The 15,955-nt window shown below is 42.4% G+C and overlaps 1 protein-coding gene across 6 annotated transcripts in view; it reads left to right on the top strand.

Moving 5' to 3' along the window:
- The first annotated feature begins 1,030 nt into the window (after window positions 1-1,030).
- LOC133365983 (charged multivesicular body protein 3) overlaps window positions 1,031-15,955 on the top strand; it is a 33,136-nt gene continuing 18,211 nt past the window's right edge. The window contains exons 1-4 of one of the 6 annotated variants that reach the window (XM_061588527.1): window positions 1,031-1,133; window positions 2,134-2,406; window positions 6,294-6,433; window positions 13,494-13,609. In XM_061588527.1, coding sequence (XP_061444511.1) covers window positions 2,181-2,406; window positions 6,294-6,433; window positions 13,494-13,609 — 482 coding nt within the window. In that variant the 5' untranslated portion in view covers window positions 1,031-1,133; window positions 2,134-2,180. The other 5 variants (XM_061588526.1, XM_061588523.1, XM_061588525.1 and 2 more) reach the window with 5 other exon arrangements.

Here is a 15,955-nt window from a genome sequence, read left to right as displayed (position 1 = left end):
TAAAATAGTTCATGATCCTGTCACATGCTGAAATCCCAGTGGGCTGCAAAATTGTAACATTTTAGATATTGGACAGATCACATGTTGGCAAATGTAAGCATCTATTAATATTTACACTGCTTCACACATGCTGTAAGGTAAATCAGTAGTATGATCCCCTTATTGTAGATGGCGGGGCCAAGGGTGCAGTAGTTTGCCTAAGGCAGGGATCGAGAACCTGTGGCCCTCTGAACATTGTTCGACTTCAGTTCTGATCAGAGCTTGGAAAAGTTACTTTTTTGAACTACAACTCCCATCAGCCCAATCCAGTGGCCATGCTGGCTGGGGCTGATGGGAGTTGTAGTTCAAAAAAGTAACTTTTCCAGGCTCTGGATGCTGCCTGAGGCTGATGGGAGTTGGGAGTACAACAGTATCTGAGGGTCACAGGTTTCCCCATTTCTAGTCTAGGACAAACCATTAAGTTAGAAGGGAAAATTGAATTCTGGACTTCTTTGCTCACCGTTTACAATGTAATCCTAACTATGTCTATTCAGAAGTTAGTCCTATTGAATTCAGTGGGGCTTATTCCCAGGTAATTGGGATGGGAGCCTTTGTTTTTTTTTAAACAATGCAATCCTATATATGTCTAATAAAATATGTTAGTTAAATAAATGTGTGTGTGTATAGTCAAAAGGAAGCCCCATAGAGGTCAACAGAACGTAATCACAGGTAAATGCGTATAGGATTGCAGCTATAGCCACTAAGCTACACTACGAAACTGTGTGTTGTGTGCTTTGCAAATAGGTAACGGTGGTGGGAAGAGGCCATATACACACTCTTGTGTTCGTATTTCGTTTGGGGCAGGTATAATGTTGGCGTTATACTCAGGGAAACGTTGCAGAAACATTCTGTAGGGTTTGCCTCGCAGATTTTTTTCTGAGAACGGCTGAGAGCCAACCCTCCACATGTTTACCACCAAGATTTAACTTCCCACTGAAGTCAATGGGACTTACTTCCGAGTACAAATCTCAGGGTCAGGGCTGCAAAGCTGCGAGTAAGTGCGGCACGTGGTGCCGACTGGCCCCACAACCCTCTTTGCTCCGGCTTCTATCACCCGGCGGTAAGGAAAGGGCGAGTAGAAAGGAGCTGACCCGGTAAGAGGGCAATATTAAAAGCCAACCCGGTAGCTTTCCCCCTACCTCCTCCAGTATTATTTATTTGCCTGTTCCGTCCACACCACAAAGAATCCTTCCAAACAAACAGACCGCTGGGCTTGCAAGGTAAATTACCCGCCTTTTGGAGCAATGCCCAAGTTTTCCCCATGGAAAGAGAGAGAAGGAAAGGAAGACCGGCCGAGCGGCCGGGGCCTTTTTAGCGCCTTCTCCGAGACCCTGAATGGAGCACTCCTCCTCTTCCCTCCTCCCTTCACTGCTGGCCACGGCTGCAGACGTCACTTGTTATGTCTCCTCCGGTTCGGGCTCTGCTCCGCCGCGGGGAGACAACGGCAACGAGGGGCTCGCAGAAGCCCGACCGCAACACCGCTCACGGCGGCCCCTACAGGGGTAGGACAGCACCGCTGCCGCCGCCAGTCCGAGAAGGGGTAAAAAGCAAGACGCCTTAGGCTGCCAAGTCCTTCCTTTTCCTTGGCGGCGCCCCACCCCCATCTTTAAGCAGCGCCGCTAGTCCCACTTAAAGCTTTCCCCCTTGCGCGCGCCTCCCCGGAAGTATAGAATGTCCTGAGTGGGGTCGGCAACGTAAAGTTACCCCCCCCTTCCAAGCCGCGGCCGCCACATCAGCCTCTTCACCCCACCCACGCCGTGCTAGAGTTCTCCCGCTTGGTTCCAGTCCTTGTTATTTAAAGACTACACATCAGACATCCCTCAAATGTCTTAATTTTTCCAGTGCCTCCCTCAAATTTCTTTCTGTTGCGTCATGGTGAACTAGTCTGAATTGAGGGGGTGGCTGTCTTGCGGCCCCAAACTAGAGTGTGTCTCCTTGGCAAGCGGTTTTCTATCCCGCATCATTTCTCTCTATAAGGGAGAGAAGAAGGAGAGAGAGACCATGACAGTAGCGACACAGTTGGGTGCTTATTAAGAATGCCTGGCTCCCTTTCTTTCCTCCATCCGGACGTTTCTCTCTCTTTCTCTTTTGTAGGACTAATTGACTCTCTGCAGAGAGTCAGAAGCCCACACAGAGAAAAGATGTGGCTGAAGCTGTTTTTCTTGCTTCTTTATTTTTTGGTCCTATTTATCCTGGCCAGGTTTTTTGAGGCCATTGTGTGGTATGAAACTGGCTTCTTTGCCACCCAGTTGGTGGACCCTGTGGCACTGAGCTTCAAAAAGCTGAAGACCATTTTGGAGTGCAGGGGACTTGGGTACTCAGGGCTTCTGGAAAAGAAAGATGTCAGGGAGCTGGTTGAGAAATCAGGTAAGAAAAATTATTGTTTACTGGCATTTTACCTTTCACCATTGCTACCTTTGCCCTTCAGAGAAGGTTTTCCCCGTTATTAAATATCTACAATAACTTTTTCAGGCAATATCAAGTACATGATGAAAGCTTAATAGGGAGTAATATTAAACCAAAGTACTCAGTGACATCAGATATGACCTCATGCTTAAATGCATTCTGACATATCATGGAAAACTGCTAAAATGTGGCCTACGTTTGGAGTGCAGAGTACCAGCCGGCTGGCATGGGACATATACTGCACAGAGCAAAAGGAGAAAATTGCCCAAGTGCAGATGAAAATGGTCAGGAAACATGATCTAACATCTGGCTTTATATAAAATATGCTAGTAAGAATCAAAAATTCAGGTGTGATGTGCTGTTTTGGTTTGCATTGATAAAACTGCTGTGAAAAGTCTTCACGGTTGCCTACATTGGTTTAGGTGTCTGATCAGAAAGTAATCAGTCTGGCATTTTGTTAGGCTAACGTGTTTGTTAGGGTACTAACTGCCTGGTTCTCTGCATGTTTGCTTGGTAATAAATCTTACTGACCTCAATACAAGCAAGTGTGCATAAGGTAGCAGTAATACGGTGCAATCCTAAGCATGTTTGCTCAGAAATAAGCCCTACTGAGTTTAATGAGGCTTACACCCTCATAGGTGTGGATTAAGGTTGTATCCTTAATGCAGCACTGCTCAAAAGACAAAGAATTGATGTTCTGTTACTTAAATTCTGTCAAGAAACAAGGCCTTGTTATGTATTTAAGGAAGTAAAATAATGTCAAAGAAATTCCATGACAGGAGTTTGCCAGAATGTTAGCTTTTGTTTGCAGAGTGAGAAGCTGAAATTCTGGCTTCAGTTTGCAAATATCTTTTCACAATCGCTTCTCCTTCTAAACATAGTTCTGACCTGACTATTAACACTTTCAGAATGACAAATTTCTATAAAAGTAATAACAGTGGTGTTCTTTGGCTGAATAAATGCATTTGTCCATAAACAGTAACAAGTACAGCCAGATGAGATAAATTAGTAAGACTGACTCATTGTTTTGTGTCCCTAGTTGCACAACTCTATGTTAAGCAGTGTGTGGAGATGGAAGTCATCAGCCTTTCCCAGATCATCCCAAGGAAAATGTCTCTGATCTGTAGTTAGCGCTATACCTCCCCATGTTGCTCGACTCCTTGAAAAATAAATTACCGGTCTGAGTTGCCGGGGCCTGAGTAGGACTAAATTGAATACAGCCTAATGCACTGAGTTGCAGGGAAGCCATTAGAAGAATTCTGGCATAAAACTAATTTGGTCAGTTAAAGCAATGACCTCCTTTATAGGAATTGTTAAGATATGAAGTAGGTTAGAAGAGTAAAGAGATGAAGCTACAGATAACCCAAAGAGAAGACAGAATCCTATATGACATCTTGAGAGACGAAATTAGTGTTCATATTTGCAATCAGACTTAAGTTAAATGAGCCTAGAAGCAAATCGTATAGGATGTATGGTTCTATAGTAGGTGTGAGGAACCTTTGGTCCTCCAGATGTTCCGGAACTACAACTCCCATCAGCCCCAGCAAGCATTGCCAATGGCCAGGGATGATGAGAGCTGTAGTTCAGCAACATCTGGAGGACCAAAGGTTCCTCACACCTGTTCTAGGAGTTGAGTACTTGAAATATCATGCTTACATGTGGGTATCCACTATTGAGCCTAGTTGGACTTCCAAGTAAACATAGGACTGAGCTGTAAGAAATTACATGTGTGTGCAGAAAAGAGTTGACGCAGTTCCTTCTGTGGAAAAGAGAGCCAGTTTTTAACCAAACTGAATAGAAATTACTTTGGTGAAAAACAAGCAAAGCTCTGATTGTGCATTTCCCCCCCTCTGCTCCTGGATTAAGCTTTTGCATCTTATGAAAGGTAGGCAATTACCACAAAGAAGAAAAGCAGAACTTCACATATCACAGTAAGACATTTCAGCACTTGGGTGCTGTAGTAGTTTTTGCTGCTGTAGATTGGTTTCTCTTCTGGAATTTATCCACCGATATTTATAAAAGTGTCATATAATAGCTGAGATTAATAGACGTGCAATAGTTTTATACTGTGTATTTGGCACATGGTATTCATGCACCTGTGTCTTCAGTGAAATGCTGCAGAGTCGAAAAATACCTTAAATTCTAGAAGATTAAAACATGCCACCCAGTCAATCCTAATCATACATGAGGGGGAAGGTACAGATGCCCCATTATACCAGCACTGCTGTGATATTCAGTTGGGGCTATGCTGAATTTTCACATGCAAACATTTTTAAGTCAAAAGGCAGGCTTTAGGAAAAGGTTCATGAACACCACCTCTTGCCTTTTTTGAACACTCTTCCCAAAACAGTTTGGTGCCACTTCTTAAAAGTAGGCGTCTTCATTCAGTGATCCTTGCCACTCAGAGATCACATTGGCTGAGTGACAGAAGGAAATCACATTGCTTATCAGATTGGATTCCATGTGGATTCCATGATTGCCTCAGAAATAAGTCATTGGTTTTTGTTTTGTTTTTAAAAAACACAGACACTACATATTGAGAAAAGGAGTAGTTGTGCAGTGCTTCCTACTCTCACCCTGAATGGATGCACATCTTTGCCCCATTTTGCAGGGCTCTCCAAATCACTTAGGGAGAGTACATTTTGCATGGAGAAAGTTTTTTTTGCAGGATGTTTATTTATTACAGTTGAACCCTGAAACCCAAGCTGGCTTACATATGGTTCCCAGGCGGTCTCCCATCCAGGCACTGACCAGACCTGACGCTGCTTAGCTTCAGCAGGGTGCTGGACTCACTCATGTGCCTTCAGACTACTGCCTTCGTTTCAGCTCAGTCATAATATTTCTTCTCCCTATCATGCTATGTGAAATTCCATATAAGGACACACATGCAGATTCTTATGCTTCACCCTGGATTAGTGTAGCTTTCAGGCTAATGTGGGAATTTCACATCGCATTGTAGGGGGATCTACACCCGTCTAGCTTTCTCTGGTTCTGGGCAGCCTTTTCTGCAGATGTGTGAATGATGTTCACTGAATCATGCACATCCAAAGGACCCAGGCTAAAAGACATAGAGTAACTACTACACTTCTGCCATTACAACTGCAGTTTACAAATAGTGGGAGAATTTGGGATTACATGCTTTTTACTGAGCCAGTACCTGCTATGAGGTTTCCACATGCTACATTAGAATGCACTTCACATATGTTGTATCTCTAATGATTGCTAACAATCCTTTAAGGCTGGCTGCTTTATATTATGGAGTGGTAGAATGAGGCTAAGAGACTAGTGGCCTAAAGTCACCCAGTGAGTTCATGGCTGAAGTGAGATTTGAACTGGGAATGTGCTCTTAGCTATTATGCTACACTAGCTCTCAAGCTTTTGGAATGTTTCAAATAGAATAGGGTAACGATATACTGCTTTATCTAGCATTCTTAGGGACTCTTCAATCCTTCCTAAATAGAATAACATTTTATAACATTTAACCACAGACTGCCTATAAAACTTTGGGTTATTTTATTTAAATGCTCTACTCATATGAAAACCATTGATTATCAAGCCAGTTAAAATAAAACTTTTTGAGTGGGTGTTTCAAGTAATTATATTTTAATTTCCTTTTTCCCACTATGTTATTGAGTGATATGTTAAATCAAAATGAAAGCAATCTCCGTCACTTTTTCTTTATAAACAGGATATGTATAGCCCATATGTGTGTAGATTTTGCTTGGCTCCTTAGAAAAGCATTTACCAGTCTCCACCAACATCTCTTCCATTTTTGTGTTACTTGACTTTTGACTGATGTAACCTTTGGAGTTTACCATAATTGGTGTTTCCTTTGTCTTTTTGCTCAGGAGACCTGATGGAAGGTGAACTTTATTCTGCTCTCAAAGAAGAGGAAGCTTCTGAATCAGTTTCTAGCACAAACTTTAGTGGTGAAATGCACTTTTATGAGCTGGTAGAAGATACGAAGGATGGTATCTGGCTAGTACAGGTATTAAATATATTCTTTTTAAAAGTTAAATCAGTCTCTGAGTCAGTTCACATTTCAAATAGTATATTTAGCCCAAGTGGGCAATGTGTGATGCGCTCTAAGCCCTTCGTCAGCACACATCAAAGTGATATACATGTGAAGTGTAATTACATTGCTGTAAACTAAAGCTTGAATCCTAAACACGTTTACTGGAAAGCATGCCCCTTGAACATTGTGAGACTTGCTTCCAAGTAGACTTGCTTATGATTGGGCCACATGCCATGGCTTCAGTTTGGATAAATACAATCTGAACTCATCATCCATGATCAGTGTGATGCCATTCTCTGTTTTCCACCAAGTTGTTACACATGGAGAGAGACTAGTGCCCTGATCCTGTGCACATTTAGGAGTAAGTCCCATAAAATTCAGTGAATTTTGCTTCCAAGTAAATGTGCATAAGATTGCAGCTTAGCATACATTTGCACTGGTAATTCATTCAAGACATGTCTTGCATTTTATATCTCAGTTTGCTTGTGCTGTTTCACCCCTCATTGCACATCTTGACTCAGTTACCCCTTTTCCTCTGGATTATTTTTCACAGTGGATTTGCTCTTTTTAAGGAGGTACAACGTGTGGTATAGCACAGTTGAGCCAGTGCGATTCCTATTATAATGAACAATCCCCCCTTTCCCCCATCCCAGTCAGTAGAGTTGGAGATGACTGCAGTACACGTGTAATCTTGGTGTCCTCTGGGTTGCTGATGTGAGAGTGAAGGGGGATGGGAGACGTTTGTTATGGAATTCTGTTTTGTTCCTGTAAATGGGTATTAGCACATCGTTTTTTAGGTGCTGGCTCCGATTTATCCTTTTATAGGGTGGCAGGTGTGTTGCACAAAACCAGCATTACCTAAAACGGCATATTTCATTCAGGCACTTTGATGAGTAGATTTTCCATCTGCATTGGTCCTTCATCCTTCTGTACTTCAGATGGGGCTAACAAAGGAGCCATCATAGCTTGCTCCCCAGCAGAGCAATGTAATTTCAGGATTCCGCTGCATCATGTTGTTCAGTCTATTATAGGAATGGATTCTGGCTCCTTGCCTTTTCCTGCTTTGCAATCTAAGAAGTGTATAGCAGCAGAAGATGCTGGTGCATCTGAAGTACAGTAGGGCCCCGCTTCTCAGCACCCTGCTTCTTGGCATTCTGCTAATATGGCGCCAGCGGGGCGATCAGCTGGAGGGGGGGCTGGAGCTCCCCGCACTCCAGCTGATCGCGCCGGAGGAGGGGAACATCAGCTGTAGCGTGCTACAGCTGATCTCCTCTTCTGGCACGATCAAACTTCCCCGCTCGAGCTGATCGCGCCCGAGGAGGGGAAGATCTGATCTTCTCCTCCTCTGGTGCGATCAGCAGGTTAGGTTCCAGACCCCCATGCTACAGCTGATCCGCTTTTTGGCAGGGGTCTGGAACGTGCCGTATGAGTTGGGCCCTACTGTACTCAAGATGGGGTGGTGGCAAGGCATGATTTTTTTCCAGCTTTAGTTCTACCTTGTCTTTGATGAAGATGAAGTAAGAGAAGAGCAGCTTAAAATACAGAGAGGGGTAGTAGTTCCCCTTTTCTTACATAGTTCCTCAGTAATTTACATCCTTGTGAGGGTACTATTTTTATTAAGGCCTGTTTTGATTTCCCCCCCTCCAAAGTAGTTTATCTACAAATAATGGATTTATCCTGTACTTATGGGCAATTTTGTTCATAGTTTTCTAAGCCAATTTTGTTTATAGTTTTCTAAGTTTTCTAAACATGGCCCCTCCAAGAAATTTCTGGCTTTCTGTTGGAGATAACTTTCTCCTACAGAAAGTGGAGGAAGCAACCAGAGGATCAGCTATCCTGGACTTGATTCTAACCAATAGAGATGATTTGGTGGATGAAGTGGCAGTTAACGGGAACTCTGGGGAAAAGTGACCACACTATACTTGAATTCTTGATTTTAACAGAAGCAAAAGCTGAGAGTAGCCATACACGCACCCTGGACTTCAGAAAAGCTGGTTTTAATAAACTCAGAACAATTGTAAGTACGGTTCCATGGCAAGCAACCCTAATGAGAAAAGGAGTCCAAGATGGGTGGGAGTTTCTAAAAAAGGAAATTCTAAAAGCACAATGGGAAGCAATTCTAACAAGGAAAAAAGGGGGGAAACAACAGAAGAAGCCAATGTGGCTTCACAAAAAGCTTAGAGATGACCTGAAAACAAAGGAGGGCACATACAGGAAGTGGAAAGAAGGCCAGGCCACAAAGGAAAGTACAGACAGATATCACGGAATTGCAGGGATAGTGTCAGGAAGACTAAAGCTGAGAATTAGCTGAGGTTAGTGAGAGATGCTGAAAGCTACAAAAAAGCTTTCTTCAGGTACGTCCATAGTAAAAGACAGAGAAAAGAAGTGGTGGCACACACTTACTCAATGAGGATGGCAAAATGATGACAAAAGGCAGAAGTCCTCAATTCCTACTTTGGCTCAATCTTCCCCCCAAAAAGGGTCTGTGACCCTCCCGGGAAACATGAGGTGGAAGGGGCAGGATTGGAGCTTGAGACAAACGGTCAAGGAATACCTACTCACTTTGAATGAGTTCAAATCAGCAGGGCCCAATAAACTGCATCCTAGAGTATTGAAGGAACTGGCTGAAGAACTCTGGGAACCTCTATTATCTTTGCAAAATCGTGGAGGACTGGTGAAGTGCCGGATGACTAGAGGAGACCTAATGTTGCCCTTATCTTCAAAAAGGGCAGACCAGTCAGCCTAACATCAATCCCTGGAAAAACTGGAGCAGATTATAAAGCAGTCAGTCTGTAAGCACCTTGAAAACAATGCAGTGATTACTAGAAGCCAACATGGATTTATGAAGAACAAATCCTGCCAAGCTAATCTTACCTGATTTTTTGATCAGGTAACCTCCCTTGTAGACTGTGGGAATGCTGTGGACATAATACAGTAATACCTCGCATTAACGTACTCAATGGGACCAGAGCGAGTACGTAAACTGAAAATGTCCTTAAAGTGAAGCACTACCTTTTAAAACTTTTTTTACCTCTCCTTCATGCGGAGCCTCAAAGCCCCGTGCTAAAGCCTCTGCTGCTGCGCTGCCGCACCTCCCAGCTGATTGCGATTGCACCTCCCAGCTGATTTGTGGTGGCGCAATCGCATCTATTTCCACCCCCATGCGCTAAAGCCTCTGCTGCTGCACTGCGTTTCTGGAGAAATACAGGCATATGGAGCATGTACGTTATAGCGAGGCAGCGACATTAAGTGAAGCGACGTTAAGCGGGGTATGCCTGTATAGCACAACTTCAGCAGAGCTTTTGACAAAGTGCCCCATCAGATTCTGATTAGCAAGCCAGCTAAATGTGGGCAGGATGGAACAACTATCAGGTGGATCCACATTTGGCTCCAGAATTGTACTCAGAGAGCTTATCAATGGTTCCTTCTCAAACTGGGCAGAAGTAACAAATGGGGTATCACAGGGCTCGGTCCTACGCCCAGTGCTCTTCAACATTTTTATTAATGACTTGGATGATGAGATACAGAGCGTGCTTATCAAATTTGCAGATGATACAAAATTGGGGGGCACAGCTAATACTGTGGAAGACAGAAACAAAATTCAAAGGGACCTTGATAGGCTGGAGCATTGGGCTGAAAACAACAGAATGAAATTTAACAGGGATAAATGCAAAGTTCTACACCTAGGAAAAAGAAACCAAATGCACAGTTATAAGATGGGGGATACTTGGCTCAGCAATACGATATGCGAGAAGGATCTTGGAATTGTCGTTGATCACAAGCTGAATATGAACCAACAGTGTGATGTGGCTGCAAAAAAGGCAAATGCTATTTTAGGCTGCATTAACAGAAGTATAGTTTCCAAATCATGTGAAGTATTAGTTCCCCTCTTTTCAGCACTGGTTAGGCCTCATCTTGCGTACTGCGTCCAGTTCTGGTCCCCGCACTTTAAGAAGGATGCAGACGAACTGGAACAGGTTCAGAGGAGGTCAACAAGGGACTGGAAACAAAGCCCTATGAAGAGAGACTGAAAGAACTGGGCATGTTTGGCCTGGAGAAGAGAAGACTGAGGGGAGATATGATAGCACTCTTCAAGTACATGAAAGGTTGCCACACAGAGGAGGGCCAGGATCTCTTCTCGATCATCCCAGAGTGCAGGACACAGAATAATGGGCTCAAGTTGCAGGAAGCCAGATTTCGACAGAACATCATGAAAAACTTCCTAGCTGTTGGAGTCATACAACAATGGAACCAATTACCTAGAGAGGTAGTGGGCTCTCCAAATCTGGAGGCATTCAAGAGGCAGCTGGACAGCCATCTGTGGGGAATGCTTTGATTTGGATTCCTGCATTGAGCAGGGGGTTGGACTTGATGGCCTTATAGGCCCCTTCCAACTCTGCTATTCTATGATTATATAAGCCAATTTCTTCAGTGGCTCATTATTAGGTGAAAGACCCTCTCACAAACAGGTTGCTAGGAAAGTGTTTTTAAAAATTGGAAAGTTGGGAGATTCAGGACAGGACAAACCTCTTCACACAGCACGTAGTTAAACTATGGAATTCACTACCACAAGATGTGATGATGACCACCAACTTAAGACATCTTTAAAAGGAGATTAGACAAACTTATGGAGGATACGGTTATCAGTGGCTCCTAATCATGATAGCTGTATGCTATCTCCTAGATGAGAGACAGTGTGCCTCTGAATACCAAGTCTCGTTTTTGGGCTTCCCATAGCCATCTGGATGGCTGCTGTAGGAAACAGAATACTGGGCTGGATAAGCTTTTGGTCTTGATCCAGCAGGGGTTGTTTTATGTTCTTGCTCCTGCTAACACAGTCCCCAGCTTTCAAACAGTAATGAAAACAATATGGGCTGCCCCCTAATTCTATTCATTAAATTGGTGCCCCCATGCATTTCTTGCAATCTGGGAGCATGCCAACAGCTCTGTACAATCCCTCAGGTGACCATGAGGTGGGCTGAAACCCTAAACAAGAATGCTCCTCTTAGGGGGCATTTTGTTGCAGGTCGCTCTTGTTTTAATAATATCCATGTACATAGTGCTTTGTGGAAATACATCTGTAATTGTTTCCACTGTGCGCTGAACAGCAAAATCTCCTTGATATCCATGTTTTTACTATATTTTAATGTGTGACTCATTGCTGTCAGGATAGTATAATTGTTAAGATGTTTAGAACTGGGATGGTAGCAACTGTTCAACCTTTAAACAGTTGCTAGCATCCTAGCTGTAAACATCTTAAAGGCATTACCCTTTTAGGGCAATTGGCTTACTTCCAAGTGATTGGGATGAAAAACTGCAAGGTAAAAAACAGAATGGTGTTAAGTATTGTGAAAACTTTAATTTGCAATAACATATAACTAGAATGTCGTGGTAACATACAGTAATTTGAAAAGAATAATCATACAAATAATCAGCAGGCTGAACCAGCGGACCTGTTCTCCCCACTCCCATTTATAAATGAGGCATTCTGTTGGAAAACTTCATTCAGTGTAAAGGGTCAAAATACAGGTATTTGGTAAACACATAGACAGTCGACTGATACCTAATATAGCAGTTAGAATGGTGTTGGAACTGTTTGTTGATTCTTTTTTTTTATAATGTTTTCCTCTTCACAGCCTTGCGTTTTTTCTATTCTGGAAAGAGATATTTGTGACTTCTCTGATTGTTGCAATTTCTGGCCATATGGTTGATTTTGTTTGTATCCTCTGCTTCTGTTAAGCCATTTTACCAGAGGAGGTAATTAATCCAGGGGCACCCTTTGCAAGATTTTGGGACACATTTCGCTCTGCATCAAATGAGAGATCTAAAATGTAATCTTAAAATCATTACTCAGTCAGGTTTTAGTCACATGAAACATTCCTAAAATAAGCAGAGAATGTAGAAACTGCAGAGCATAATGACTCATGCATCATCAATCAATGTCGTTTAAATTACCTGTCGGGCAGAGCAAACTCCTGCCTCAAATCTTCCCCAGTGTTTGCTTGTATCAATCTATGTTCCCAAACGGATCATAGTCCTTATTAATATTATACTAAGGCACAATTTAGGCACATCAGCTATGTGCACAAGCTACTGCAGCAAGCTTTGGTCTTGCACACTACTCCTCGTTTCGTCTGGCACATGCTGTAGAAGAATAGAAATACCCACTTCTTGTTTTAAAAATGGAAATGGACTGCCTTCAAGTCGATCCCGACTTATGGCTACCCTATGAATAGGGTTTTCACGGTAAGCAGTATCCAGAGGCGGTTTTACCATTGCCTTCCTCTAAGGCTGCGAGGCAGTGACTGGCCCAAGGTCACCCAGTGAGCTTCATGGCTGTGTGGGGATTTGAACCCTGGTCTCCCAGGTCGTAGTCCAACGCTCTTACCACTACACCACACTGGCTCTCTTTTGAAATCATAAGAGTCTAAAATTCTGAAATCCTACCTTGAAACAGTTTATGCAGTAGTTTACTTTATGCTTGTGATCGCAGATAATTTAATGCAGTGGCATATCTTGAGACATTCTGGGCCACATTTCTGCTTCTGAATAAATTGGCTCATGCACATGGTGCATTCGTTCCTGCAGTTTGGTTATGGAGGTTTCTATGAGATACAGCTAGATTAATAGACAGTTACATGGCCATCCTAGAGAAACCTGCACACGTTATTCTTTTGCACAAATCTTGTTCATATGTACGTGTGTGCAGGAGTTGTTCCAAGAATCTGTGTGGCTACAAACCACAACAGATTGGTTCTGGGTGAAATTCATAAAAGATTTGCAGAACTCTGATTTTCAGTGCTTTCCGGTGTAGCAACTTTGACCTGAGGGAGTTATTGCCTGTTGCCAAGATCACAAGGTTTCTGCATTGACTGGTGGGCTTTTTTAAAAAACAAGTGGGGTGAAGCAGTTGTTTGAAAACAGATAAGGTGAAATCTCTATTGAGCACCAATCATGCAGCTGTATGAGCTCTGGCTTTAGTTCCACAGTAGCTGCTCATAGAACTTTTATTTATTTTTTATTTGAAATGTAGGTCATAGCAAATGATAGAAGCCCTCTAATGGGAAAAGTCCATTGGGAGAAAATGGTGAAGAAAGTATCGAGGTTTGGCATACGTGCAGGCACTTTTAATTGCTCCAGTGACCCGAGGTATGTTCTTGAAGTTGTTGTAGGGAATTTTTAATAAACTTTTCTAGCTTTACCTTTATAACATGGTACCACCTGTAATGTTAACCACTTACTGAACTTTCTGTTGAAAGGCAATATTGAAATATTACTTATTTATTTTCTGACATAACAGGAAAAAAAGAAAACTAACAAAATGAGAATAAATCATAGAGGTTATATTGATATTTATATTGATAAATATCATAGATAACATAGTTTCCATAAATATATGTAAATGCTTCATTATAGATTAAGCACTATGGAAAGATTGTTAATAAAGAAATAATTATTATTTAAAAAATATAACTACACATTTCTGTCTTCACTGAGATCCGCTTTGCTTGCTAGCCAGCAATGACAACAGAGGATGCATGAATGCCATGCACACTCTACTTGCATGCTTCTAGATCTCATTGGAATGGGGATTGTATGTTTTCCTTACGTCTGAATTCATGTACTGTACTTGCACTGGTAGAAGAGCAGCCCTATTTATAATTTCATAAGCCATTTTTATGAGCCTTTATTTTAATTCTCCCATTAATCTTCTGTTTTACATTTTTAAGAGCCAAATTAGCATGACAGGTTCAGGCTAAGCTTTCAAATAAGGGTCTGTCCCAATTATGTATAAAGTGGGGTGTGGGCCCCCCAGATCTTAAAGAGCAAAGTAGGTACAAGAAAAGGTGCTAAGATCTTCCCCTGTCCACAACTTTTCTCCATCATCTGTCACCTTGCACTCAGAAAGCTTCCAATATCGGAAATAAGCCCAGCTGCAAGAAAAGTTCTAGAGTTGATCTGAATGTTTTATCCCAATTTTCTCCACATTTGGAGGGGGATAGGCCCTCCTGAAAAAGGGAATGGGCCAATCATCTTTTCCCCCTTACAGTGTCATGGGAAAGATGCAGCACTGTCACAGAATGTCTCCCAAGAAGTATTTGCACTCAAATTTCCAAAATATGTGGAAGCTAAGCAACAAGGACACTCTAAAATATTATAAAAATGGGGGGGGAGTGGATTAAGAGTTCTCCAGACTACCTCATTTATTTGAAATGGAAGTACTGCTTCCATCCCATCCAGACATCACCTGATACTCACATATACTCTGAATGTCCCCAAACTTCCCATCTCCACCTTCATTGGTAAGAAAGGTTCAACGGGGGGGGGGCTATGGGGAGATAAGCAATGAGCATCCACACACCTCTTTTGCTATTACAATCTGGCTCCACAACCTTGCATTTTTAAGAGACGGGTTTGTTGTTGGGTCTGATTTCAAACAGTTTCACTTACTGGAGTTATAGATTGTGCTGAAATTCATAATTACTTGATTCGGAATGTGAACTTCTTTAGTTCATAATGCTAATTAGCATTAGGAATCAAGTGAAATGCCATTTCGTGGAAAATTCTTCTCTGAATCAAAATGTTAACCAACCCATTGAGCATGTAACAGATCAGGAAGGAGCCATCGTGCATGTAGTCTTCCAAGGCACCCAAAAGCTTTCTGGGGATGTTGATGCCTTGGAAAACACATCCGTGGAATACCACCATTGCACTTTTCCAGACACCTGGAACAGGTGTCAGAAAATCCTCCCAGTCACTATCACAGTTAGGTAATTTTGGGGTGAAGGGGGCAATATGCTGTGTACAGAGACTGACCGGGGGCAGAGGGAGATATTCAGGTTGTGATGTGCTCTTGATGAAGTCAGTAGGAACATAACAGGATTTCTAAATTTTGGAATGGACTCAGCAAAAACCATCATTTTGCAGGTTTTTGGAAAGTAGCTTGGGTCTTCAAGCCCATTCTGAATCCAGTTGAGGGTAGTTCACCCATCATTAATTTTAGTGGGACTTAATATGCAGTTTTAAATAACTACTAGAAAGTAACTACTACTTTAGCTTTGCTCACAGTCTACCCTTCCCCATTCTGCCACCTTTGCTCCACTGATCTTTCTTTAAAGCTTCCCCCCCACACGTGTAGTCTTTGCCTGGCCCTTATGACTGCAGCAGTTTCTACCTTCAGTTCATCCCTGTCCTCAAGACTCGACACATTTGCCCTGCTTTCCCAACCAGCTCTCATCCCCAGTCTTGGCTCACTCCATTCATCCAATACATTCATATTATTTTTTTAATGAAATTTGTTGATTTCCAAGGAAGCAAATCAACCAGAATATACATACAAGGAAAAATGGGGGGGGGGGGGGGAGAACAACAACAACAACAACAACAAAACTTCACATCAAGTTACATACATACATACACCTGTAAGAAAGGAAGGATTCTGGTAAATATAATTCAATAATGCATGAATACAAAATAATGTTGTAATCCAGGTTC

Source organism: Rhineura floridana, chromosome 11 (genome assembly GCF_030035675.1).
Source record: "Rhineura floridana isolate rRhiFlo1 chromosome 11, rRhiFlo1.hap2, whole genome shotgun sequence".
NCBI classification, from domain to species: domain Eukaryota; kingdom Metazoa; phylum Chordata; class Lepidosauria; order Squamata; family Rhineuridae; genus Rhineura; species Rhineura floridana.
Note: the sequence above shows the minus strand (reverse complement) of the source record. Positions and strands in the feature narration are given on the sequence as shown.